General features: G+C 39.0%; 1 protein-coding gene across 1 annotated transcript in view; it reads left to right on the top strand.

The window, feature by feature from the left end:
• Positions 1–12,483, top strand: part of LOC113177263 (uncharacterized) — a 30,708-nt gene extending 18,225 nt beyond the window's left edge. Inside the window, exons 2-4 of the mRNA XM_077802094.1 lie at positions 9,072–9,198; positions 9,451–9,511; positions 10,034–12,483. Of these exons, the coding sequence (XP_077658220.1) occupies positions 9,072–9,198; positions 9,451–9,511; positions 10,034–11,945 (2,100 nt within the window). The 3' untranslated portion in view covers positions 11,946–12,483. The remainder of the gene's footprint in view (positions 1–9,071; positions 9,199–9,450; positions 9,512–10,033) is intronic.
• The last annotated feature ends 1,599 nt before the right edge of the window (positions 12,484–14,082 follow it).

Genomic DNA, 14,082 nt, shown 5'->3' on the forward strand with positions numbered 1-14,082 from the left:
TTGCATGCTTTTAGCCCCTTTATCAAATATAAGATAGTTGTAGTTTTGTGGATTGGTTACTGTGTCCTCTATTCTGTACCATTGGTCCACCCGCCTGTTTTGGTACCAGTACCATGCTGTTTTCGTTACTATTGCTCTGTAGTATAGTTTGAAGTCTGGTATCGCTATACCGCCTGATTCACACTTCCTGCTTAGTATTGTTTTTGCTATTCTGGGTCTTTTATTATTCCATATGAATTTCATGATTCTTTTATCTATTTCTACAAGAAATGCAGCTGGGATTTTGATTGGCATTGCATTGAACTTATAGAGAACTTTTGGTAATATCGCCATTTTGATGATGTTGGATCTGCCTATCCATGAGCAGGGTATATTTTTCCATCTTCTAAGGTCTTCTTCTATGTCTTTCTTTAGGGTTTTGTAATTTTCATTGTATAAATCTTTCACCTCTTTTGTTAGGTTGATTCCCAAGTATTTTATTTTTTGGGGGGATATTGTGAATGGAGTAGTTGTCCTCATTTCCGTTTCAGAGGATTTGTCGCTGATATACAGGAATGCCTTTGATTTATGCGTGTTGATCTTATATCCTGCCACTTTGCTGAATTCATTTATTAGCTCTAATAGCTTCTCTGTAGACCCTTTTGGGTCTGCTAGGTATAGAATCATATCATCTGCAAATAGTGATAATTTAAGTTCTTCTTTTCCAATTTTTATCCCTTTAATTTCTTTCGTCTGTCTAATTGCTCTTGCCAGTGTTTCGAGGACTATGTTGAACAGAAGTGGTGAGAGAGGGCATCCCTGTCTTGTACCAGATCTTAGAGGGAATGCCTTCAATTTTTCTCCATTTAGAATGATGCTGGCCTGTGGCTTATCATATATTGCTTTTACAATGTTGAGGTATGATCCTGTTATCCCTAATTTTTCTAGAGTTTTGAACATAAAGGGATGCTGTACTTTGTCGAATGCTTTTTCTGCGTCTATCGAGACTATCATATGGTTCTTATTTTTTAGTCTATTGATGTGGTGGATAACATTTATTGATTTCCGTATATTGAACCAGCCTTGCATCCCATGGATGAATCCTACTTGATCATGGTGTATAATTTTTTTGATATGTATTTGAATCCGGTTCGCCAGAATTTTATTGAGAATTTTTGCGTCAAGGATTAAATAATTTTTGTTTATGGATATAAGCCAAACATGATTTTTTTCTTTTTTTAACTTCACAATTTATTTCATTTTATTTACTTTTATATTTATATGTGACAGCAGAATGCATTACATTTCTTATACATATAGAGCACAATTTTTCATATCTCTGGTTGTATACAAAATATCTTCACTCTAATTCGTGCCTTCATACATGTACTTTGGAAAATAATGTCCATTACATTCCACCATCATTTCTAACCCCATGCCCCCTCCCTTACCCTCCCAGCTCCTGCTCTATATATAGAGTTTGTCTATTCTTCCCATGCTCCCTCCCTATTCCGCTATGAATCATCCTCCTTACATCAGAGAAAACATTTGGCATTTGGCTTTTTGGGGTTGGCTAACTTCACTTAGCATTATCTTCTCTAACTTCATCCATTTACCTACAAATGCTTTGATATTATTCTCTTTTATTGCTGAGTAATATTCCATTTTGTATATATGCCTCATTTTTTAATTGATTTATCTATTGAAGGGAATCTAGGGTATTATCAAAATGACTGTACTACCAAAAGCACTATACAGATTTAATGCAATTCTGATCAAAATCCCAATGACATTACTCATACAAATAGAAAAAGCAGTCATGAAATTCATCTGGAAATTCATCAGAATAGCTAAAGCAATCCTTAGCAGTAAGAGTGAAGCAGATGGCATTACTATACCAGACCTTAAACTATACTATAGAGCAATAGTAACAAAAACAGCATGCTTTTGGCACCAAAATAGACTGGTAGACCAATGGTACAAAATAGAGGACATAGAGATAAACCCACAAAATTACAATCCTCTTATATTAGTCAAAGCTGCCAAAAACATGCATTGGAAAAAAGATAGCCTCTTCAACAAATGGTGCTGGAAACACTGGAAAACCCTGTCTCTCATCCTGCACAAAACTCAACTCAAAATGGATCAAGGACTTTAGGAATAAAACCAGAGACTCTATATGAAATAGAAGAAAAAGTGTGCCCTGATCTCCATCGTGTGAGATTAGGCCTCAACTTCCTAATTAGGACTCCTTAGGTGCTAGAATTAAAATTAAGAATCAATAAATGGGATGGACTCAAAGTAAAAAGTTTCTTCTCAGCAAGAGAAAGAATTTGAAGGGAATAGAGAGCTTACATCTTGGGATCAAATCTTTACCCCTCACACATCAGATAGAGCACTAATCTCTAGGGTATATAAAGAACTCAAAAAGCTAAGCACCAAATACACAAGTAACCCAGTCAATAAATGGGCCAAAGAACTGAACACACACTTCACAGAAGATGATATACAATCAGTCAACAAAATATGAAAAAATATTCATCATCGCTAGCAATTAGAGAAATGCAAATCAAAACTAAGATTTCATCTCACTCCAGTCAGAATGGCACCTGTTATGAATATAAGCAACAATAAGTGTTGGTGAGGATGTGGGGAAAAAAGTACACTCACATACCACTGCAAATTGATACAGCCAATATGGAAAGCAGTATGGAGATTCCTTGGAAATCTGGGAATGGAACCACCATTTGACCCAGCTATACCTCTCCTCTGTCTATACCCAAAGGACTTTAAAACAGTATACTACAGCAACACAGCCACATCAATGTTTATAGCAGCACAATTCACAATAGCTAAACTGTGGAACCAACCTAGATGCCCTTCAATACATAAATGGTTTTATTTCTTATTTTCTTTTATTTATTTATAATATAGATTTTGTGTGTGTGTGTGTGCTGGGAATTGAACCAAGGGCCTTATACACATGAGGTAAGCATTCTACCTACTGAGCTATATCCCTAGCCCTTATTTTTTATGTGAGTGTTCACTCCCTTTAATCTCCCCTAAGCCGTACCTGTGTTCTGTTTCACAAAGTTTTCTAAGATGCAGTTTCAGTTCTTTTCCTTTGAAATATTCAGACTGATCCTGAGACACCCTTGACCCGTGTGCTGTTTAGAACTTTGGGATTTGACCTGCAGATATCTGGAGGTCACCCAGCTGTGTTTCTGTTACTGATGCCATGGTAATTCCAGTGTTCCTGGTGCCATGTTGGGATTTGGTAGCCTTCTGCACTAACACCTGTCGTGGCTGAAGGTGGCTGGTCATGGAGACTTCCCTGTGATGTTGAGAAGGATGTGTGCTGGGCTTCTGTTGGCTAAGTGCCCTAGAGGTACCTGTGGTGGGTGTGCTGTTGAACTAGACACCACCACAGCTCTTCTGTGTGCTCCAGCTGTCACTCACTGTCAGAAGATTGCCGCTGACTCCACTTGTCACTGGATTTCACAGCGTGTCCATGTGAGTCTCTCCCTATCCCCCCCATCCTCCCCTGCCCCATCCCCGCTCCCCCCTCCCCTGTCCTTGTGAGTCTCTCAGTTGTTCATCAGGTGTTTTGACCTGTGGTAGGTTGTGCATCTTAAACATTCAGGCAGTTGGTTTTAAGTCTTTTTTTTTTTTTTTTTTTTTTTTTGGTTTTAAGTCTTGTTAGTGAGTCTAGTGTCTATGTTTTCTCAGTAGTGGATTAACTCAAGCATTTTTTTCCTCATTGATGAGATGTTCTTTGCTCTTTATGTGTATTCCTTATTTTGTTACTTTTGCAAAGTGGGTATTTGAATATTGTATTCCTCTGAAATCAGTTTTTCCCTCTATTCAGAGTTTGCTTTTGTTTGTTGAAGACTGTGGCCATTGTGTATAGTGACTTTCCAGAGTATTTTTGGAGACAGTAGTTTAGTTGCTCAGTGTACTCAGAGGGCCTCTCTTAGCTTTTGTTGAGCCTAAGTTTTGATGGAGTTCCATGAAGAAATAGCTGGAAAGAAAACAGAAGAATAACAAGAGCTCATCTCCTTTTTCTGTGGACATTTGTGCTGGAGCTGCTGCTTTAACACATGGTCGTTCTGTTTAAAACCACTTCAGCCTCAGTTCTCTGAAGACCTGAACCTCGAGGGCAGCCAGTGCTGGGCATGTAGGTCTTGGTCTTCTCTGAAAGGTTTCTGTTTGGCATGGGTGGGCTTCCTTAGTTCCCTGGTATACCTGGGTGCTGGTGAACATTCACTTATTAAATTTTTTCTGTAGTAGGGATTGAATCAAGGGATACTCTACTACTGAGCTACATCCCCAGGTCTTTTTATTTTTTTTATTTTGAGTCAGGTTCTCACTGGTATCCCAGGGTAGACTGCAAAGTGTGATCCTCCCACCTCAGCCTCCTAAATCCCTGGGATTTGAGCCATGCACCACTGAGCCCACCTGAATACTCTTTTTTTTTTCAACCACAGATTGAACCTCGTGATGCTGAACCACTGAGCCACATCCCCAGCTCTGTTTTATTTTTTGGAGACAAGTTCCCTCTAAATTGTTTAGGAACTTGCTGAGTTCTAAGGTTTGTTTTGAACTTGTGATTCTCCACATGAGCCTCCCAAGTCACTGGGATTGGACCTGTGTGCTAACATAACAGCCTTAATATGCCAATTTCTGAGAATATATTTTATTTTACCTTTTTCTCTCACACTTTATATTGTATTTTTTCATTTAAACGTCTAACCAGATGTAGGATTTTGTTTTTTTAAAAAAACATGTTTAAGCATTTTCCACTAATTTGCTACACCAGTTGTCTTCTGATGAGGCAAAACTGTGAGAAGCTTGTTACAGACTTTCAGATCACACTAGGTCCTCTGTGATGTAAATGCAGTAATTCACAGATAAGTCCTTCCCTGTTCCCTCTGTAGTCAGTGAACTGAGCCCTACTCTGGGTGCTCCGGTTGCTGTATTATATAGTATTATGTATATATTATGCATATATGTTTTGTATTGCATATTATTTTTTCTATTTTGGAGGGGTTCCATTGTAAATGAACTTTTCTCTTAATTGCATTTCAGTAATTCCTTTCATATATATAGAAGTTGATTTTTTTATTACTAATTGATTTTTATTGAGTTTTGTGTCTTGTCTTTTTCACTGCTGACCTTGGGCACACATTTTCCTATTAGGTACTTCCAGGTTTTGAACACCACTTGTCCTGCTGCTGTAAACTTTGAAGTTCAGGATTTCATGTGTACCTTCATTGTGGACTCATTTGGGTTTTATCAACTTTGGGAAAAGGCTTGGGGTCCAGGAGCCACTGCTGTGACATATGAAGTGGAGATGGTCACTTCAGCATTTGAAAGTTGAGTGGTCATGGCCCTGTGAGGAGGTTTGTGTGAGGCCTATGTGTATTTGTGTGTCTTAGAGCCTCACAACTTCTTAAGTATTGATTTCCCCCTATGTAGCAGGCTTTTGGTAGGTGTTGCGGCGAAGATGCCCCATCAAATGCCCCTGTCCACTTGCAGTAGACTCTAGTGAGCAGGAATCCAGAAATACAAGTCAAATACTCACTCCAAGTGGATTCTATGGTGACAGTTGCAGAGGCTGCACTGTCTTCTCCCATCTTGTTGCCTGTGGTTGCTGTCTCTGCAGGTGAGTAAATCTGAGTCTCTGTTGCCTGCATCCACCTGTATCTTCTTGGTAGAGTCCTTGATTTTGCCTCAATGTTTGGGGCTATGTGAGCTTGCTCTGAGGTCTGGAATACTGTGATTTTCTTCCTGGTTTCCCTGGTAGCACCCCTCTTGCTCTTGTCTATAATTGACTTGTTTTTATTATCATGGAGACAGCCTTTCATCCTTACATAGCCTCAGGATTTGTAGATCCCCCTGGCTTTTCAGAGTGTTAAGTTCTTTTCCAGGTGCTTGTTTATGTTGTGAAGATGGCTTGAGCTTTGTCATCTGCTTTTTCTTCATTCTTTCAGGTATCAACACCTCCAGATGCGTGATGCAGTTCCTTGGAGTGCCATTTCATTCTGCTGATGGTGTCCAATGAAGGACAACATTTTTACTTTCAAGTGTTGATTCACTTTTAAGTTGCACACCTGTTCCAGTGTGCCATGAACAGATCAGGGCATTAGCTCTTCCATTTCCTAATATTTTTTATTTTTCTGTGTCTCTGGACTGCTCCCTCAGCTGTATTATGAAATACAGATTGACGTGCTGTGTACTGTGGTCACCTATGTTCTGGAGGGCAATACTGCTGGCCCCTCTGGAGTAAATTCTGGTACCTGATACTCAGCAGCTTCTTTTTCCAGTCCCTCCCTGTCCTGTCTCACCTCTCTTTTTTGCCTCTGGTGACTACTCCCTCGTACTTTCTGTGAAATCAACTTGCAACTTCCCCATGTGAGTGATAAAATACAGTGTGTCCCTCTCTGCCTGCCTTATTTCACTTAGTATGGTATTCATAGTTCCAGTCTCATTGCTCTAAATGACAGGACTGAAAACTATTTTTGGTGAAATCAAATTTTATCTATTATTCTCATGATTGATATGAATGGTATTATATCTCAGATACCATTCCCATATCCGGTATTGTGTGCTCTACGTTTTCTTATAGGAAGTGTGAGGTTCACATCTTACTTCAGGACTTTGGTCCACGTGGATTTCATGTATGCATGTGTTGTGAGGGGGGAGTCGGACTTTAGGTGTTAACATGAACATCCAGTTTCCCTGCCCGTTTGTTAATACAGAGGTCCTGGACCCCTAGCCTGACCCTGAGGAATATCATTTTCTTCTGTGTGTCAACACTGGCCTGCCTGGGTCCCTTAATTTCCTCCATTGCTGTGTGTCTCTGCCTTTAATAGTATAGTTGAGTGGGTTTTGAAATCAGGAAATGTGATGCTTGTCACATTATTTTTCTTCTTCCATTTTTAAGTTTCTTGCAATTTCATGTGAACATTAGAATGATACTTCTTATTTTATATAAAAATTGCACTGGTGCTTAGCACAGTGGCACATACCTGCAGTCCCAAAGGTTTGAGAGGCTGAGGCAGAAGGATAACAAATTAAAAGCTAAAAGTCTCCAAAAGTGAGTTGCTAATTTGAAAGTGATTGAACTGACTTTGTGGTTAATATTTGGATAGATGTACAATTCCTTATGCTCACAAACACCAAATATTTTTACTTGTATCATTTTTTTTCAGAAATATTTTGTACTTTTTATTGTGCAAGATATTGCATATAATTTCTAAAACATGTTTATGCAGCTTTCTACTTCTGTTCCTATTCCTGGCTCTTTTTCATTTCGGTCATGCATTTATTCATCTCATTACATCCCCCACTTATTTTTGTCTTTTAATTCTCCCGCCCTTTTTTTCCATACTGGGGATTGAATTCGGGTGCACTTGAGCACTGAGCCACATCCCCAGCCCTATTTTTTTTTTTTAACTGAGGATTGAACCCAGTGGTGTTCAACCACTGAACCACATCCCAAGCCCTATTTTGTATTTTATTTTAGACAGGGTGATACTGAGTTGCTTAGCACCTCACTTTTGTTGAGGCTAGCATTGAACTCAAAATCCTCCTGCCTCAGCCTCCCAAGCCCCTGGGATTACAGGTGTGCACCACTGCGCCCAGCTCCCAGCCTATTTTTAACTTATCTTTTAAATTGCATGTGAATGTGTTCACTTCTCCATAATACCTTCTATGTCATTATTCAATTTTCCATGTGAATTTCAAGCCACTGAAAATTTTCTCTTCTCTTGGTCTGTCTCTTTGTTCTTCTCCATGCTAATACTATGCTAAGTCCAATAGTATAATTTAAAATTTCTTCATTTATAGTCAGGTGTCACTTTTATATTCTGGAAGTGTGTTTTTAGGCTGGCTCACCATTGCACAAACACCATAGTGTATTCACAGTCCTAGAAGTAATGACCTATTAAATACCATGGCTCTACGGTGTCAGTGCTCCCTAGGCTACAACCCTGCACAGCATTTACTTGACAAGGTACCAAAGTTTAGCATGCATTAGATTTGTTTGTACCACTATCACTACAAACACATTAGTAATCATTTTACTACAGTTAAACATGTATATGTAAGCCATAATTAATCAAAAATGTCTTTGACCAAAACATTGTTATGAGGCACATGAGTGTGTATCATATTAACCAACAGTCTGCTATCTAGAACATATTGATAGATGTTACACATTTCTTAATTCTTATTATACCTGGACAAGTATGTTGATTAATGGGAATTTTGTTTGATAAATGTCAGAAAAGGTATTTGACATTCATCTCATTGTATTTTGATATTAATTGGAAGATATTATCAAGTTGTTTATTACTAATTGTTTTTGTTTATTATTTGGTTAAATTTTATTTGGAGTGAAGCACCTACATATTCAACTTGTTCTCTTAGTGTAATCACAAAGGATGAGCTCAATCCATAGTTACCATGTTGTGACCACATCAATGCAATATCTACTCTTAGAGTCTTCTCTTAAAGGGTTCTTTTTCTTTTCTTTTTTGAGGTGTGGGGGTACTTTGATTCTTTAGGCTCTAACATAAGAGTGGGACAAAATAACAGGATTTCAAATGTAAAATGAATGTTTAGTAAATACCATGTTGTTTACATACTCTCAATCACTATGACTCAGTGTAAATGGTTAGTTTGGTGAAATCATCTCAAATCTTTAGCTCCACCTACCAGCTAAAGTACAACTTTTTCAGCAGGGATTTCCAAGTATAGGTCCGGTCAGGAGGTCTAATATTAGTGCTCTTCTACACATTAGATGAGAACCCTACAAAGACATTAGAGGTGACACAGGGCCATATCTTGCTCCCTGGACTTTACAATGAGATGGGTGTTTTGCTCTGCTGATGATTTTCTGGATAGTTCAAGTCTTATTTTGGAATGACTCTTTTTGAAGCAGTGAAGGCAGAGAGTACAAGTTTTAATGACCAAATCATGGAATAAATATTTGGAGACCACAGAAACATATTCTTACATGTTGAGAATACAGCCCTCATGTTGTCAGTCTCTCTTGGTCTGCACTACATTTTTGTGGCATATTCTAGAATTCAGTGATCTTTGAGGATGTGGCTGTGAACTTCACCCAGGAGGAGTGGGCTTTGCTGGATCCTTCCCAGAAGAATCTCTACAGAGATGTGATGCAGGAAGTTCTTAGAAACCTGGCTTCTATAGGTAAGCATGATGTTTCATTACATATTGAAAGACAAAGCACCTGGGAGTTTTTTGCCCTCCTATATTTGGAATATAGAAAGGGAGTACTTGGAGAATAAATTGGGCCTAACATCAATTCACTGTGCAGCTTAAATACCAGAATTCTTTTTTTCCCCTTTTTTCATCTCTTTTTATTAGTGCATTATTGTCCAAATTTTTAATCCCATTCATTCTAAAGTCATTCATAATGATTGTTTTGGGTCTACATTTTAGGAGACAAATGGGAGGACCACAATGTTGAAGATCAGAACACATATCCTGGGATAAATCTAAGGTAATTTGTACTCACAAGAGGAAACAGAGTGCCTTGAGGGAAATCTAGCATGTCCTATAATTTTACAAACAAGAAAATATACATGATATGAATTTTGTTTATTCTTTTTTCACCAAATATGAATTGTAATGTAAGATACATGTTTATTGTTTTTAAAATAATGGATTTGTTGATAGTACTAACAAACTGCATTCATGATACCACTGTTTAAGTAGTAACTATGGAGAAGCAGTGTTGTAAAGTAATCATGATATTGACTTTCATATGGTTTAGACATGCCAGAAAACCAGTATTTTCACTGATCTTAATAATTGTGTAAGTCCAGCCAACCATAAATTGTGCTTGTAATTTTTTAATAGAAGTCATGTAGTAGGCTGGAAAAAATTTAAATGGTTTTCAGTGTGGAAAAACTTTCAGTGAGATTCCAAATCTAATCTTAAAAGGACATTCCTGGTAGAAAGTCCATGTGAAAGCAGTACATGTGGACAGGTCTTCATATATCAATTTTTTTTTTCTTAATAGGCCCATCATATCTCACTCTGCAAACAAACCATATGAGAATGAAGAGTATGGAGGGAAGCTGCATGAACGTAAATGGATCAGAAAATCTTTCATTTCTCTCACAAAAGCTCAAAGACATACTGGAGAGATGGCTCATACATGGAAACGATGTAGTAAAACCTTCATTAACCTTAAAGTACACAAACAAACTCATACAGGAAAGAAGCCCTATCAATGTAAACAATGTGGAAAAACGTTTACTACTTACTCTTGCTTTCATATACATGAACGAACTCATACTGGAAAGAAGCCCTATGAATGTAAACAATGTGGGAAAGCCTTTTGTAGTTCCTCTTACCTTCAAATACATAAACGAACTCATACTGGAGAGAGGCCCTATGAATGTAAAATATGCGGAAAAGCCTTTGCTTCAACCAATCACCTTCACTCACATGAAGGAACTCATACCAGAAAGAAGCCCTATGAATGTAAACAATGTGGGAAACCCTACACTAGGTCCGCTTACCTTCATAAGCATGAACGAAATCATACTGGAAAGAAGTCCTATGAATGTAAACAATGTGGGAAAGTCTTTCCCTGGTCCTCTTACCTTCAAATACATGAACGAACTCATACTGGAGAGAAGCCCTATGAATGTAAACAATGTGGAAAAGCCTTCACTACGTCGTCTAACCTTCAAATTCATAATCGAATTCACACTGGAGAGAAGCCCTATCAGTGTAAGCAGTGTGGCAAAGCCTTCACTCAGTCCAATCAACTTCACTCACATGAACAAACCCATACTGGAAAGAAGCCCTATGAGTGTAAACAATGTGGAAAAGCCTTCAGTTGTTCCTCTTACCTTCAAATACATAAACGAACTCATACTGGAGAGAGGCCCTATGAATGTAAAATATGCGGAAAAGCCTTTGCTTCATCCAGTCACCTTCACTCACATGAACGAAGTCATACAGGAAAGAAGCCCTATGAGTGTAAACAATGTGGGAATGCCTACTCTAGGTCCTCTTACCTTCATATACATGAACGAATTCATACTGGAGAGAAGCCCTATGCATGTAAACAATGTGGAAAAGCCTTCACTACGTCGTCTAACCTTCAAATACATAATCGAATTCACACTGGAGAGAAGCCCTATGAATGTAAGCAGTGTGGCAAAGCATTCGCTCAGTCCATTCAACTTCACTCACATGAACATACTCATACTGGAAAGAAGCCCTATGAGTGTAAACAATGTGGAAAAGCCTTTTTTAGTTCCTCTTACCTTCAAATACATAAACGAACTCATACTGGAGAGAAGCCCTATAAATGTAAGCATTGTGGAAAAGCCTTCATTGCTTCCCTTTACCTTCAGGTACATGAACGAACTCATACTGGAGAGAAGCCCTATGAGTGTGAACAATGTGGAAAAGCCTTTGCTTCCTCCAGTGACCTTCACTCACATGAACGAACTCATACAGGAAAAAAACCCTATGAGTGTAAACAATGTGGGAAAGCCTTCACTAGGTCCTCTTACCTTCAAATACATAAACGAACTCATACTGGAGAGAAGCCTTATGAATGTAAACAATGTGGAAAAGCCTTTACTACAACATCTAACCTTCAAATGCATAATCGAATTCACACTGGAGAGAAGCCCTATGAATGTAAGCAGTGTGGCAAAGCCTTCACTCAGTCCATTCAACTTCACATACATGAACATACTCATACTGGAAAGAAGCCTTATAAATGTAAACAATGTGGAAAAGCCTTTTGTAGTTCCTCTTACCTTAATAGACATAAACGAATTCATACTGGAGAGAAGCCCTATGAATGTAAGCAGTGTGGGAAAGCCTTCGCTAGGTCCTCTTCCCTTCAAACACATAAACGAACTCATGCTAGAGAGAAGCCCAATGAACATAAGCAATGTGGTTGACCTTCACTTAGTCCAGTCTCCTTTACTTATATGAATAAACTCATACTGGGAATAAGCCCTTTTACTACTTCATCTTACTTTCAAAAACATAAATGAACTTATAGTAGAGACAAGCCCTATGATTGTAAGTCGTGTGGGAAAGCCTTTGCTAATTCATCTAGCCTTCAAGTACATGATTGAACTCTTAATGGACATAAGTTTTGTTGTGCTTTGGATTTAAGGTTTTCACTAAAAGGTTAAATGTGAAACAGTGCAAGAAGTTTCAGAGGAGAAATGATTTTCTCATGAGAATCTTAAACCAATCAGTCCATTAATCCCCTGACAGGGATTCACTGAGTGGTAGGGAGTGGCTGGAGGAGGTGGGAATTGGCAAGGCTTTGGAGTATATATTTGTATCTGGCCAGTGAAGACCTCTCAGTCTGCCTCCTGATCATCATGTGAGCTGCTTTCCTTTGTCACACTCTTCCATCATGATGTTCTTCTGCCTTACCTCAAGCCTTTGAGGAATGGAGACTGCTGTCTGAATTGACCCCTTAAATAAACTTTTCCTGCCCTACTATTGTACTGGTTGATTCTTTTAATCATAGAGTGAAAAAGATGACTAAAACAAATTTGTACCAAGAGTGAGGTCGTTGTTGTTAGTAACCTGATGATATATTTCATAAGCATTTGTAGCATTTTGGAATAGGATGGAGGAATTTTGAGATCTTTAGCATTTCAAGCTGGAAATTGTATAGGTTGTTGTAAGGGGAGCTTAATGGCCGGTAATGGTGGGAGCTCAATAAGACTGTGGACAGTGAAGATAGGGCTCAAGTGTGTTTAGAGGAAAAGGATGACACTACTGGTGATTGGACTAGAGGTCATTCCTGTTATGCTCTGGCTAAGAAGTTGTCTGCATTTTACCCTTGTCATGAGTCTTTCTGTGAGGCTCGTTTTAAAAGTGATGGACTTCTTAATCTGGCAGAATAAATTTCTATGTAGCATAGCTTTCTGGTTGTGGCATGGATATTGCTGGCAGCTTTTAGCCAAATTTATTGTAGTAAGGAGCAGAAAGCAGAACAGAAAGATTTGGAAAATGTGGACTTGAACAAAACAGGGACTAAGAAAGTTGCAGTTGTTAAAGACATTACTGCCACGAAAGAAATGCTAAAGAGTGCCCATAGACAACAAGAAAGATGGCCTGAGGGCGTCTCAGGAGCTGGCAAGACCACACCCTTCTCATGAAGCTCTAGGGAATAATAGTGAAAATTCTCTTGAGACCAGTGGGGCACCCTTCTTGCACAAAGGACCATAGGAAGTTTCTTCCCCATGCTCAGCCACCCAGACACTCACAGGCTGCTGCATCCAGGGTCTCTGGAGGTTTGGCTACTGCTCAAGATGGTAACAGACTTTGGCATCAACCATGTAGTGCTCTCTTGGCACGAATGCAGGATGCTTCAGTTAGGGATTCAAGGAGGCTTCATGAAGATTTCAAATATCTGGTAGGCCAGGCAAAGTGCATCAGGGTCAGAGTCCCTGTGGGCCTCCCCTGAGAATTCAAAATGTGGAGATGTGAGGAGGAAGCTGAAGGTGAAGTGAAGAACCCAGAGATTAAAAAATGCCAGTAACATGGGACATAGTCATAGGAAAGCAGCAGGCATTGAGCAGAGACAAGCCAACACAAAGTCCACTTGGGCTGCATTCACCAAGGCCATAGGGCTAGAGCTACACAAGCTTTTGAAGAGAACATCACAATGCCTTGTGCCTCAAATGCCAGATGTGGAGCTACAGGACCTGTTTGCCCAGCTGGATTTTGCTGTCAGTTTGATCCTATCCCTTCATTCTATGCTCCAATTTCTGTATATTAAAATGTTTATTGTGTACTGAAATTTTCTAAAAGTAAAGCTCAGGGGTTTTTTGTTGTTTTTGTTTTCAGTTGTTACTGTCTTCAATTGAATATTTCACAGTTATCTGTCCATTCTGGTGTGTGTTTGCGTTTTTTGAGATAGGGTGTGGCTAAGTTTCCCAGTTGCATTAGCATATTGCTAAGTGTCTAAGGCTGGCTTTCAACCTGTGATTCTCAGGCCTTAGCCTCCCAAGGTGCTGGAATTACAGGTGTGTGCCACCACACCTGGCTTCTGATTCTGTTTTAATCAGA

This window comes from Urocitellus parryii, chromosome 1 (genome assembly GCF_045843805.1).
Source record: "Urocitellus parryii isolate mUroPar1 chromosome 1, mUroPar1.hap1, whole genome shotgun sequence".
Lineage (NCBI taxonomy): Eukaryota > Metazoa > Chordata > Mammalia > Rodentia > Sciuridae > Urocitellus > Urocitellus parryii.